Source organism: Scyliorhinus canicula, chromosome 16 (assembly GCF_902713615.1).
Source record: "Scyliorhinus canicula chromosome 16, sScyCan1.1, whole genome shotgun sequence".
Classification (NCBI taxonomy): domain Eukaryota; kingdom Metazoa; phylum Chordata; class Chondrichthyes; order Carcharhiniformes; family Scyliorhinidae; genus Scyliorhinus; species Scyliorhinus canicula.
The window spans coordinates 30,361,990-30,376,178 of record NC_052161.1 but is presented as its reverse complement, the minus strand read 5'-3'; the positions used below and the strand labels follow the sequence as shown (position 1 = coordinate 30,376,178).

At 48.3% G+C, this 14,189-nt stretch overlaps 1 protein-coding gene across 1 annotated transcript in view; it reads left to right on the top strand.

Annotated features, from left to right (window-relative positions):
- The first annotated feature begins 246 nt into the window (after window positions 1–246).
- The window catches only part of plpp4 (phospholipid phosphatase 4), a 380,012-nt gene continuing 366,069 nt past the window's right edge, over window positions 247–14,189 (top strand). The window contains exon 1 of the mRNA XM_038773401.1: window positions 247–694. Within this exon, the coding sequence (XP_038629329.1) occupies window positions 603–694 (92 nt within the window). The 5' untranslated portion in view covers window positions 247–602. The remainder of the gene's footprint in view (window positions 695–14,189) is intronic.

Below are 14,189 nucleotides of genomic sequence, written 5' to 3'. Positions count from 1 at the left end.
ACACCCCTCCCCAAACCCCCCTCCCCACACACACACCCCTCCCCTCACACACTCTCCTCACACACCCCTCCCCAAACCCCTCTCCCCTCACACACACACCCCTCCCCAAACCTCCTCCCATCACACACACACACCCTTGTCTCACACACACACCCTCCCCTCACACACACCCTCCCCAAACCCCCCTCCCCTCACACACCCCTCACACACACACCCCTCCCTAAACCCCCCTCCCATCACACACACACACACCCTAGTCTCACACACACACACACCCCTCTCACACACACCAAGCAAAGTACTTTCGGCCCCTCCTCCGCGGACTCACCTGATCGCTGGCGTACAATAACGTTGCCGGGGATGAGTTCGCCGAGGAGAGTGGGAGCAGGAATTGAGCGCTGGCTGCACGCGGGGTTTTCCGAGCCCGCTGCCTGGGGGCACTCACTCCTTGCCGAGCCCAGTGACATTTGGGGACAGCTTGTCAGCCCAGACAAACTACCACAACTCCTTCTCCACCCGAAACCCCTTCCTTCTTTTTAATTCGGGGAGATTATAGCCCAGTTACTTATATTTAAAAAACATCAGTAATCGTCAATTCAGCCATGCAGTTATCTCCTAAGGAAGGACAGAAAAAGAGCATGTGGAATCTGGCCATAGAGGTCGGCATGAGAGTTTTCCTCTTTGGAGTTTTTATGTAAGTGGATTTGTATTCTAACCAGATTAGTTCCCATTGTCGGCATTCCAATTCCAACCTGTGCTTTCCGTATTCCCTCCAATTGTGGACAATATTTTAGTTTGTCTTTTCTGGTCCATGTATTTATTGTTTCTTTCTATATTTCAGTGGTTGCGGCTGTTTCTACTTTATCTCTCTCTCCACCCCCCCCCCCCCCCCCATCCATCCATCCTCCTTCTATACATCATCTGGGGAGGGGGGGAGGGGTCCATTAACCACACGACCGGCTTTTTAAACACATTCTCAGCCTCGCTCATCTTTTACTTTCGCTGTGTCTTCATTTTAAGATCTTGATCTCCCACTGGAAGTGAGAGTCGGTGTCTACCACTTGGATGCCTCTCAGCCAACCCCCCCCCCCCCCCCCCCCCCCCAACCACCTCCCGTCTCTCCTTCCCGGGTTAAAAACTGGGCTGTTGTGTAGCAACTGCATTGTGCAAAGCGTGCAGAAGGAAGAGAACGCCGTCCTAACCTGCATCTCTTTCAGCTCCTGTAACATTGCAAGAAAGTGTATTTCGCTTTCTAAAAGAAAATAAGGAAAACCCTGTATCTTGCCTAAATTCCGGTGCTCTCTGACAAAGCACTAATTGACTTAATTGGTAACTATGACTGTTAATCTTTGCGCTGGGTTATCCCGACTGTTATTTTAAGCCACCATTTTTTACACAGGTGCTCGAGGAGATTTCCAGCAATATTTACTTGTGGGTTACTCGTAAATAAATACATTGTCGCCGTTTGTCTTGGGCATTGAGTAAGTTGCGGTGTGTAAGAATGTCAACAGCGAGGCTTTCCCCAGTGTGATTAATGTGTTCCATTGACAGGATTGTAACTGTGTGATATAATTTATCCTGCAGCAGCTTCCCAAGTCTGGTGTGTGTTGCAGCACATCTGTTGATCAGCAGCCAGAAATTCAATCAAAGTAAACACTTATTTAATAAAGGCAATTAGTCTCATTATTCATGTAAATTACCTGTAAAGTAAAATTGTGTTTTCGTTCTCATTTTTTGTTGTTGTTCTGCCTAAACCGTGGATTTAAACTAATTCCAAACTCTTCAATGGGGAATTGTTCGTCTAAATTATTTTTGCTCTTGATCCCTTTGCGTTCCAGCAAATTATTCGTCTAATGCGTTTAACGTTTAGCAGTGCTATTCCCTCATCAGGTTTAAAGTAGAATTCAATTAGTGAGGTAGCAGTTTGCAGATGTCGACCGTAGCACCCCACTGGAAAATAAGAGAGTGTACACTGCCCTGATTACAGAAGAAATGCGATCGTGTGTGTGTGTGAAAGATGAGGAAGATGTAATTTAGTGCTGGCGGTGACTCCTATTGGCCGTTTCCCGTTACTGGCAGAGGTTATTCCATGTAGAGAAATATGAAAGCGGATTTATTATCCCATTTGAGTCTTTAAGCATTTCACATTAGGTTTGGCAGCTTCGCCAGAGCATCCTATCAGACCTTCAACACACCACCTCACTCTTTCACCTTGGATGTAACTGTTTCAGCACACCCAGCACAGGCAGATTGCTACATCGCCCTTTCACACTGGCTTTGAGCACCTCACACACTGCACCACCTTCTCACATCAGCCTTGGGTGCTTGAACGTGTCATGCCCCCATCGCACGTTATGGAAGCATACCGTACTTGTTTTTTTTTAACATTGATTTCTTCGACACACATAGCACCTACATATTTTATTCTCTCTCATTTATTAACCATTTTGGTTCCAAATGCCCGCTGCAGCCTCAAAAATACTCCCGATTTCATCAATACTTAAACAGATTGGCAACGGTGAAAAAATTACATCATAATCACAGAGTCTTAATGACTTCGCCCACTCGCTGAAAGTCGAGAATCAATTCCGCTCCTGTGTTTTTTTTTTGGAAAAAAGCTTGAAAACTATTTTTTGGAGCCTCGCAAACAGCACAATTCTAAGAAGTCGAAACAGTTTCGTGCATGTTTTGAAATAACATTTCTACTTAGGAAATCGGCGGTACTTCCAATTAGGTTTGTCAGTTTCACAAGAGAAAATAAGGACGTATTTATATCAGACAGAGCTTTAAACATTTTGGGGAACTGTACTGTGAATGTTACAGATCACAACAAAGTGGTCTCAGCAGTAGAGAGGATTTATAATTCTACCTTACTGACATTATTGTGAGCTGCACAATGGTCTCATTAAGTTTGCTGGTCAATAACAGAAGCTTTAAAATAATTATACTTGTAAAATGACATGCTGTGACTGCATCTGTTTTATCTGCCGACTTTGAGATGAACCATTTCTCATTTGCGAAACTTTTACTCACAAGTGATAATATTATAGTCAATTTAGCTGATATACACACAAACTGTAATCCACCCAGATACATCTGATAAATGGAACTAGAGAAACTGAGAACTGCAAAACCAAAAGGATAAACAAAAAAAAAAGACTGATATTTAGTTTAATACCAAAATACGACTACACTGAGTACCTTAGAGGTTTTAAATGCCACCCCTGGCTCAATAATGTATTCTTACCTCTGAGTCAGAGGTTATCAGTTTAAGTTTAAACTACACTCCACACACTTGAACACATACTCGAGGCTGACACTTCAGTGCAATACAAAGGGAGTGTTACATTGTCAGAGGTGGCGTCTACTGTATGGTCTGTTAAACTGAGTATCCATTTGCAGTCTTGGGTGGATACGAAAGACCCTATGATATAATTTGAAGAAGCATGGAGGTGCTGTCCTGATGTCCTGCCAATAATCATCTCTCAACTATTATTTCTGTATTGCTAAAACAGTACAGGGCCAATTTTAACCCATTTGAAACCAATCTACTGAGTACGGTGGCACAGTGGCTAGCACTGCCATCTCATAGATCCAGGTTTGATTCCAGCCTTGAGTGACTGTCTGTGTGGAGTTTGCCCGTTCTCTCTGTGTCTACGTGGGTTTCCTCTGGGTGCTCCAGTATCCTCCCATAGTCCAAAGATGTGCAGGCTAGGTGGATTGGCTAAGCTAAATTGCCTTTTATTGTCCAAAGATGTGCAGGATTATATGGGGTTACGGTGATAGGGCGGGAGAGTGGGCCGAGGTAGGGTGTTCTTTCGGAGGGCCATTGCAGACTCAATGGGCCAAATGGCCTCCTGTACTGTAGGGATTCTCGGTTTTATGTTTAAAGTTAAAGGTGGGCCGTTTACAGGTAACTGATATTATCATATTGGTGTTTGTGGCACCTTATTGCGTCTAAATTAGCTGCCCATTTTCTTGCATTAAAACAGTTAATGCACATTCAAAATGGTTCATTGGCTATGAAAGGATTTGTGAAAGGCATTTTATAAATGCAAGTTTGGGGACAGAGTGTGTGGAGATTGCTCATGGAAATGGTATGAAAGTTTACCATTTCTTTGATAATTACTAATTTATAGTTATTTTATCGTTCTTGCTACATACGTTCAATTTGCTGTTCCTCTTAATGCATTGCAGTCCATTGAGATCTTAAGTGGAGGTGGAGTGCATTGGTTTCAGAACATTAGCCATCAACCCATGTTCTATCCAGCTGTGATATTACTGTCAAAATATGCTCAAGACTCAAGTTAAAAACAACTGGAAAAATAATTGCTTTTGACAGCTGTTAATATATTTTACTGGCTCTCTCCACCCCCCCCCCCCCCCCCCCCCCCTCTTATTTGGCTATATTGAAGCAGTCAAAGTCACAAAAATAAATCCAGAAAATTAAATGTTTTATGTTAAGATTCACATTTTTAACAGGAGAAAAAGAGTGATTATAACATTCAATGCTTGATTTTTACATTGGTAATCCTGACTTTATAATCAGGTTTCATATTTATGTTTTAATATTTCTGTTCCATTGTGGTAAATATTTTCTTAATTGTTTTGTATGAAATGGAACACAACAGAATAAGATGTTCCAACCTGGCTGATCCTTTCTTCAAGGAATCAGGTTAGGTTCCATATCATCCACACTTTATTTGGCCACAGCCCTTTCTCCGAAACATCAAATAGAGGGCAGAGAATGACAGCTGAGATGAATGAACCATCAAAGATTGAGGGCACGTTTCACACTTAATATTTAAAATAAAATGCAAGGAAGGTGCCACCAAAGTGATAGGTCAAAGATTTGCAAGGAACTTAAAATTCACGGTGATTTGCAAAAGGTGCCGGGATTCTCCGGCTGTTGGGATTCTCTGTTCCCGCCGGCAGTGGAATCCCACCCGCAGGTTTCCCGAAGGTGTGGGATGGCTTCAATGGGAAATCCTATTGACTGAAGTGGCTGAAGTAGAGAATCCCGGCAGCGAATGCGCACTGTTACGAAACACGCAGCTGGGGGACAAGAGCATTCAGCCCATGATGTTGACAATATTCGGTAGTACAGTGGTTAGCACTATTGCTTCACAGTGCCTGCATCCCAGGTTCGATTCCTGGCTTGCATCACTGTCTGTGCGGAGTCTGCACATTCGCCCTGTGTTTGCGTGGGTTTCCTCCGGGTGCTCCGGTTTCCTCCCACAGTCCAAAGATGTGCAGGTTAGGTGGATTGGCCATGCTAAATTGCCCTTACTGTCTAAAAAAGGTTGGGTGCTCTGGTTTCCTTCCACAAGTCCCGAAAGACATGCTTGTTACGTGAATTGGACATTCTAAATTCTTCCTCTGTGTACCCGAACCGCCGCCGGAGTGTGGCGACTAGGGGATTTTCACAGTAATGTCATTGCAGTGTTAATGTAAGCCTACCCACACAGACAGTGGCCCAAGCCGGCCCTTGGCACTGTGAAGCAACAGTGCTAACCATTGTACTACCGTGCCACTTTACCCTTCACCCTTCCATTTCCCCTTCCCCTCCCATCACCCACTGCATCTCTAATTCCTTTCTCCTCCCTCGAACCCACCGCACCATTTCCTAATATCTAACCCCTACCCCATGCCCCCCACCACCTTGTTGGACAGCAAGAAGTGTCTGTCCAAACACAAATCCTCACTCGTGCAATGAGACTAATATCATTCTCTCAAGAATGAGCATTCTGTTCCAGAACCCAAGCTAATTGCAAACTTTTCACTGAAAGAACCTCCCAAATAACCCACATTCAGTTAACTCCCCAGTTCCAGATGCTTGTCCCATTCTGCTTCTACTGAGCCTGGAGTCTACACCTGGCTTCATAACAGACAGCCGGGAAGTCTGGAAACTAAGGAATTGAATTAGAGGAATCAGGAAGGTCATCCTGGTTTTTGATCCAGGAGGGATGTCCTGCTGCTGTTGTAAGAAACAGACACAAGGGCAGTGTCGGTCCATTCGAGGGATTGACCTCCCACACATGAAGTGCTGGAGACTGGATTCTACATCAGTCAGTTGAGGCTTTCCAAAGCTATGGAGTTGTCATCAAAGTACTTCAGAGGGACAGGGCCTTGGCTCCCCCATCAGGCTCAGCATTAACTGCAATGGTGACTGAAGGGGACCAGGAGTTGTCCCTTGTGTCGCCATAGAAATCTAGGTGAGGTATAAGAGGAGAAAATGATCTCTACAAATGTACTCTGTGATTCAGCGTTAACCTGTGTCTGTACACTGGTTGGCTCTGGGAAGGGAATGTTATGATCAACTAAATTTCAACACATTGGGTATTAAGAACAAATGCTGAGATTGACTGTCAACCCAACTAATGGGGGCTGAGCCACTCCATAAACAGCAATGGGAAAGTGGGTCATATGAAAGTGGGAAGAGTTGATCATTTTATCCAGTTCAGGACACAGCACATTAGTGCTTCAATGTCCTAATTATTACAGATTGACACCTAGCTTGCTTTCTTTCTTTCCTTCAGGATCAAATTTCATCTCGTATCTATAATTCACATCTTTCCCACTGTTTCATACTCCTGTGCTAGTTCTCTTTGTGCTGTTTGCTTTCCAATTCCTTTGGGACAGGCCTCATGCATGGTCATCTGGATTGAGTGGAGATCCCCATTTTGTTTAGAATCCAGTTCCTCAAAGCCGTACATTTTCTGATCCTGTCCTTCATCATTTCTCACTTTAAGTGACTATTTGATCCAACAAACTTGTCGTGATCGCCATTGCTGGTGAAATCCGTCACTTCCCTATCTGAACAGCACAGCAAGAGGTTGTGGACAAGATGGATGCTGTGGACAAGATGGATGCTGTGTACATGTCCTACTTCTGTACTGACACTGGCCAGCACTGGGAATGAGCTGGCTGGAAACACACAACCTCTGTTGGGCTGTTTAAAGTTGGGCTGCCGTTATTGCCCAACTGACATTGACAGTCTTGTGCTTTCAGAGAGAATTCAAATGTACTTCAGTCACTGCTTTCTCAAAAGTGAGAAATAGCTTTTCTGAACTTCCACCTATTGGACCATTTTCCCAGAAAAGCTGAATGTTGCTTTGTCCTGGGAGTGTTTCAACCACTGTGTGGTGCCTGTCGCAGATCCAGACATGTCGGGTGAATAATGGGAAAGGCCAAAATCAAGATTTGCACCAGGTGCAAACCGTTTTGCGATTCAGCCGGCTTGTTCCCGATGACGAGTTCCGGATCCGTGGGCAGCACGGCAGCATAGTGGTTAGCACAGTTGCTTCACAGCTCTTGGGTCCCAGGTTTGGTTCCCGGCTTGGGTCACTGTCTGTGCGGAGTCTGCATGTTCTGCCCGTGTCTGCGTGGGTTTCCTCCGGGTGCTCCGATTTCCTCCCACAGTCCAAACATGTGCAGGTTAGGTGGATTGGCCGTGCTAAATTGCCCTTCGTGTCCAAAAAAGGTTGGGTGGGGTTCCGGGGATAGGGTGATGGTGTGGGTTTGGGTAGGGTGCTCTTTCCAAGGGCCGGTGCAGACTCGATTGGCCGAATGGCCTCCTTCTGCACTGTAAATTCTATGATATGATCTCACCCAAAAATAGCGGGAAGAAGTCTGATTTGCATTCATTTCAATCTCATTGGCGAGATTGAAGCAAAATGCAGCGTCCTCACAGGAATTACCTGACTTCCCCGCCCTGCCATCACACCGCCCCCCTCCTGACCACTCTGTTCCTCCCTCCAAGAGTTTGTGTAGCATCAGTCCAGGGTGATGGGCCTGTGCCGGCACTGTCAGTAGGTGACCGTACAAGGCAGAAGTGTTGCTAATTCGCTGTGAGGAAAGCTCTGGTGCTCCGCAGTTTCTACATAATTCTGACTCCTATCTTTCTGCTGACAACGAACACACACACATCCTTTGAATGGGGTCTGCATCGGGGTTTTTTGATCTTGGACCACTGTGCCCAGGGGGTGGGGGCAGCAGAGGGCAATAGGGGCTGGGGGTGCAGGCACGCCGGCTGTGAAGATTAACGTGACAGTGGCTTCACATGAATCAGATGTTACATGTTTTAATAGTAAACAGTTTACTGTGACCGATTTTCATTCCCCTTAGCTACAGATAGTGACCTCACCAGTGCCCATTCAGCTCTCCTCACTCTTCTTGATCTTTCGTGGTCTGGTGCTATGCCTAGGTATGTCCCCAGGATGCACATCAGAGGTGGAAGCAGCCTGCTGCTTTTGATGCCCTCGGTGGACATTCTCTGGAGGGCCTGGAGCTTGGGGAGGGGGTGTCCAACTTACCAGTGTCACTGGCATTGCCATGCCACCCTGTTTTGCTTGCTGCTCTTAAGATGCGGCAGTGTCGGGAGAAGATGATTCAGAAGAATTGGAGACTGCTGTTGACTCTTGGGTTAGCCTCCAGGACTTCCTCCTCGCTGACAGTGCCCCATGGATCCTGGGGTGCTCAACGGGATGGAGGGACAGCATGAGTGCCTTCCAGAAGCCTCTGAGTCACGTGGCGCTGCCAGTCCTTGCAGCTCCCCATTGCCTGCACCATGGCTTCGACGCCCTCAGCCATGGTCCTGTGTCTGGGACATGCTGTTCAGTGCCTCAGCAATGTCCACCTGCGTCTGGGCCATGTCCCTCAGTGACTGGAACGTGATGTCAAGGTCCTCCTGTCATGGTCGTTACAGACTGAGCAATGCCTTGGACACCACCTCTAAAGACGTGAACGTCATGCTCCGGGTTTTCTACTGCGGTCACCACTCCAGCAGTGTTGGCCTCAGTCCACGCATTGTCGGCACCAACTCCTTCGCCTGGAGGCTTTGGGACTGTAGCCATCTGGGATGGCCACTTACAACCAGGAACAGAGAAACTCTCAAAGCCTAGTGGGTAAAATGGACAAAGCAAGATTCAGACAGGCTCAGAGCCTGAAATGTTTATTTGCAAGCAAGGAGTCCAGACGATATCAAAACTCCGACCAATTAGCATTTTTATGGGCCGATTAGCATTTGATGGCCCACCTTCACCAAGACAAAGGACTGGTACTCGAGCGACCGGTACAGTCCCAGACATTTCGGCACTACTCCCTGTTCAAGGGAAGCGTAAACAACGGGGTCAGTGACCGCTTGGGACTCGCCCAGCCATCCAGGCCCCCGCCCATTTATTGGTTAGGAATCGAACAGAGTGATCAGGGATCACACAATTAGTGGGGTCCAAACTGAAGGACTGCCCAAAAGAGTGCGAAAACCCCAAAGTATAAGAAGAGAGTCCACCATATGTTCGTCCTCTGTTCGACCTGGTGCCCTGGCCATGACCATTTCCAAGTGCAGCAACACCAGAAGCAAGACCAAGTTCAACGCCCGCTACCAGGCGAATGAGCCTAGCTGAGCAGCGGTTACTTCTCCAGACTCGATAGATCCAGAATCGAACAACGGCCACTGTTCCTCTGACCTAAGCCGGGTGCCTGAAGTTAAGTACAGGTTGTCTTAGTCGATAGGTGTAGCTAACTAGTCATGTTTATGTTGCATGACTAATTGTGTGTAAATAAAGTACCCCTGACCTTGAACTAACTAACTGGTGTTTGGCTCTTTGATCAATAGCTGGTTGAACCTTGTGGCGGTATCACTTGATACCTGGCAACTCTGAGCATTAGAATATAGATATCAAAGAAAGAAGGGCAAACCCACTGATTGCCATAGTTAGAGCAGAGCCACCCAGGAAAAGAAAGGCAACAGGACTCCTCCAATCGGCCTTGCAGTTGCTGAAGTGTCGCTGATACTCCCTCCTGAATATCACGGCTGTGTCCTGTCATCTGCATCAGCTCTCGTCGAACCTTGTCCAGAGGCTTAGCATCTGGCTGGGACCCAGCTGAGTCCTGGGACCCAGCAGAGCACCGACTGCTGTCTCCCCTGGATGTTCCTGCCTCTACCTGATGTGCATCAGCAAATGTGTGGTGCTCACCAGATTGTGCCTCAGAAAACTGTCCACTAATGTTACCCACTGAGGTGTGTGTCTCTGCGCTGATGGAAGATGCAGGTGATAGCTGTGATGCCTCGATGGTGGCTTCCTCGGAGCTCTCCTCTGAGGTGGTCTCTTGGAACACAGGATGTGGGGAGAATGACACCGGATGGCCCGGCCTCATCAGAAGGAGAATCTGCAAGATGGTCATGTGGTCAGTGAGAGGGATGGATCATTTTGTCTAATATGCAACATAGTGGTTAGCACAGTTGCTTCACAGCTCCAGGGTCCCAGGTTCGATTCCCGGCTTGGGTCACTGTCTGTGTGGAGTCTGCACGTTCTCCCTGTGTGTGTGTGGGTTTCCTCCGGGTGCTCCTGCTTCCTCCCACAGTCCAAAGACGTGCAGGTTAGGTGGATTGGCCATGCTAAATTGCCCTTAGTGTCCAAAGAAAAGGTTAGGTGGGGTTACGGGGATAAAGGGGGATAGGGTGGAGGCGTGGGGCCTAAGTAGGGTGCTCTTTCCAAGGGCAGGTGCAGATTTGATGGGCTGAATGGCCTCCTTCTGCACTGTAAGTTCTATGATTCTATGAGATAAGTCATATGGGTGAAGGACAGTGGATCCTCACCTCTCTGGGCACAGGCCAACCTCATGTCAGTGACTGTTCTCTCCTCAGGCAACGCCACAATTTCCAGGGGACAGCGGACCCTTATCTCTCTGGGCACAGGCCAACCTCATGTCAGTAACTGTTCTCTCCTCAGGCAACGCCACAATTTCCAGGGCCCGTTCCTCACAGGGGGTGAGGATTCAAATCTCTGGGACTCAGCCCTTCGTGCGAGGCCCTTTCCAGTTTTTTGGGCTATCTTCTCCTGCGGGGACATAGAGAGGGCATTGTGAGCTGCACGTTTGATGGGTCAGGGGGGACTATAGCAGTTGGCATGTTTGGGCACCACAGCTGGACCTGAAGGGTCTATGTTAGTGGGTGCCAGGGGATGCTGAGGAACAAGCACGAAGATCGGATGTGAGGAGGGTGAAAGGTGGCGGGTGGAACTGATGCCAGGAGAGAAGTGGGAACTTACCCTTGCAGCTCATTGGAGGTCGTTTGTCTTCTTCCAATATTGGACGGTGGTCCTCCTGGTCGTGGTGCCTGCACTGACAGCCGCTGCCACTGAATCCCAGGCGGCATTGCTGACCCTGCTTCTGGTCCTCCCAACCCCCCTCGGGGGAACAGGATGGTTCACCTCCCAACCACAGCTTCAAGAAGGCTGGCCAGGTCAGCATCCCCAAAGTGAGGAGCAGGTCGTGCTTGACTGGGAACGAGTGGTGAGGGAGAGTTTAAAAGCAGATCCCCTTTGTGAGCAACGGGAAGCTGAGGCATGAGTCGGGCGAAACAGATAGAGAGGCAGCCAGTAATATTGAGAATCTCATGGGGGCTCTTTTTTGGCAGTAAGTGCCGTTCAGTACGGGCCGCGATCTCGCCAATGCAGCCGTTGTGAAACAGATTGGACATTTTTTTGTTGAATTGCGCCCTCTGTTCCCTGAGGCAAAGTAAAATGCCAATGCACCATCAAGGTGCAATGGCAATGTTTTAATGCTAAATGTGATCATACATAGTTGTATATTAAATAAAAATGAAACATTCATGTCAGAAGTTAAAGAAGAATTTCGAATTGAAAATGTGAAATTTCATACTTCTGTATTTCTCAATTTTTCGTACAGTATCTTATTGGTGAAAACCTGTGCAGTCTAATCCTACTAAGTCAAAGTCACAATTTTGCTCAGGAAAATGTAAATGATGAAGTAGTTTAAAGTAATTCTAAATAAACCTGTACATGATGTTTTTTTAAAAACACATTTTCACTTCAATTCAACGAGCAGTTCAAATTAAGCAACTTCAAATTCAGTTGTATTGAAGATAAGGAAAGGCTGTACAAGATGAAGAAACGCTATGAGCTGGATGTCGTGCAGGCAACTGTGCTTAACTGTGTCATCCACAACTTATTGTACTTAATTTTTTTTTTAAATAAACAATTTTATTGAGGTAGTTTTTGGTTTTGTAAACAGTTACAGACATCAACAGAAAGAAAGCAAAAAAGGCAAAAATGTGCAAACATCCATGTACTTTCAATACTTCAATCGTAACATACTGCACAAGCCCGCTCCTCTCCCACCGGTACTACCCACCATTTTATCCCTCCTACTCTACTCTACTCTACCCCTCCCCCCCACCCCCTGCTGACGCTCACTCTCCCGCAAAGAAGTCAATAAATGGTTGCCAACTCCGGGCGAACCCCTGCACAGATCCCCTCAAGGCGAACTTAATTTTTTCCATACCCAGGAAACTCGACATGTCCGCAAGCCACAACTCAGTCTTCGGGGGCTTTGAGTCCCTCCACGCCAATAGTATTCGTCGCCAGGCTATCAGGGAAGCAAAGGCCAAAACATCGGCCTCTTTCTCCCCCTGGACTCCCGGGTCTTCCGAAACCCCAAAAATTGCCACCCCTGGACCCATCGCCACCCTTGATTTTAGCACCCGGGACATGACGCCCGCAAATCCCTCCCAGTACCCCCTCAGCTTAGGGCATGCCCAAAACATGTGAACGTGGTTCGCTGGTCCTCCCGCGCACCTAGCGCATTTGTCTTCTATCCCAAAGAATTTGTTCATCCGAGCCACCGTCATATGGGCCCGGTGAACGACCTTAAATTGAATCAGCCCGAGCCTGGCACATGTCGCGGTCAAATTTACCCTACTCAGGGCCTCTGCCCACAGCCCGTCCTCCATTTCCCCGCCTAGCTCCTCCTCCCATTTAAGTTTCAGTTCCTCTGTCTGGGACCCCTCCTCCCTCATGAGCACCGTATAAATATAAATACCAGAGACTCTACCCTCCCCTTCTTTCCCCCCTAGAGACTATTCTGTCTAGGATCCCCATTGGCGGGAGGCGTGGGAAAGATGGGACCTGTCTACGAACAAAGTCCTGCAACTGTAGATACCTAAAATCATTTCCCCTTACCAGCCCAAATTTCTCCTCCAAGCTCCTCAAACACGCAAAGCTCCCTTCCAGGAACATATCGCCCACCCTTCCCACCCCCGCCCGCCGCCATACTCGAACCCCCCATCCATATTCCCGGGGGCAAACCGATGGTTGTCGCAGATTGGCGCCCAAACCGACGCCCCCGTCTCCCCTACATGCCTCCTCCACTGGCCCCATATCAGCAGGGTCGCCACCACTACTGGGCTGGTGGAGTACTTGGCCGGCGGCAGCGGTAGAGGAGCCGTGACCAGGGCTGCCAAGCTGGAGCCCCTGCACGAAGCCGCCTCCACCCGCTCCCAAATAGACCCCGTACCCACCATCCCTCCCCGAACCAAAACCGTCCGAGCACCTCCCATAGATAGTCCCACTCCACCCGGTCAAAGGCCTTCTCAACGTCCATCGCCACCACTACCTCCACCTCCCTGCCCTCCGGGGGCATCATTATCACATTAAGTAATCTTCTCAGGTTGGCCGCCAGCTGCCTACCTTTCACGAACCCAGTTTGGTCCACCCCAATCACCTCCGGTACGCAGTCCTCCATTCTAACCGCCAGTAGCTTTTCCAGGAGCTTGGCGTCAACATTAATCAGGGAGATTGGCCTGTAGGACCCGCACGCCTCCGGGTCTTTACCCCGCTTCAATATCAGTGATATAGTGGCTTGCGACATTGTCGGCGGCAGGGTCCCTCTGTCCCTTGCCTCATTGAAAACCCTCGCCAAGACCGGGCCCACCAGCTCAGAAAACTTCCTATAGAACTCTACTGGGTATCCATCCGGCCCCGGGGCTTTCCCCGACTGCATGGCCTTTAGGCCCCCCAATACCTCCTCCACTCTAATCGGGGCCCCCAGCTCATCCACTCGCCCCCCACCTACTGTTGGGAAGGTTAACCCGTCCAGAAACCTTTTCATCTCCTCCGGTTCTTCCGGCGGCTCCGAAGTATACAGCTTGCGATAGAAGTCCCGGAATACCTTATTCAATCCTGCCGGGTCCTCCACTTTGCGCCCCTCCCCATCCATCACTCTACCAATTTCCCTGGCCGCCTCCCTCCTCCTGAGTTGCTGCGCTAACAGTCTGCTAGCCTTTTCCCCATGCTCGTACACCACTCCCCTCGCCTTCCTAAGCTGTTCCACGGCCCTACTCGTGGATAGTGCCCCCAGTTCCGCCTGTAGTCTCTGCCTCTCCCCGA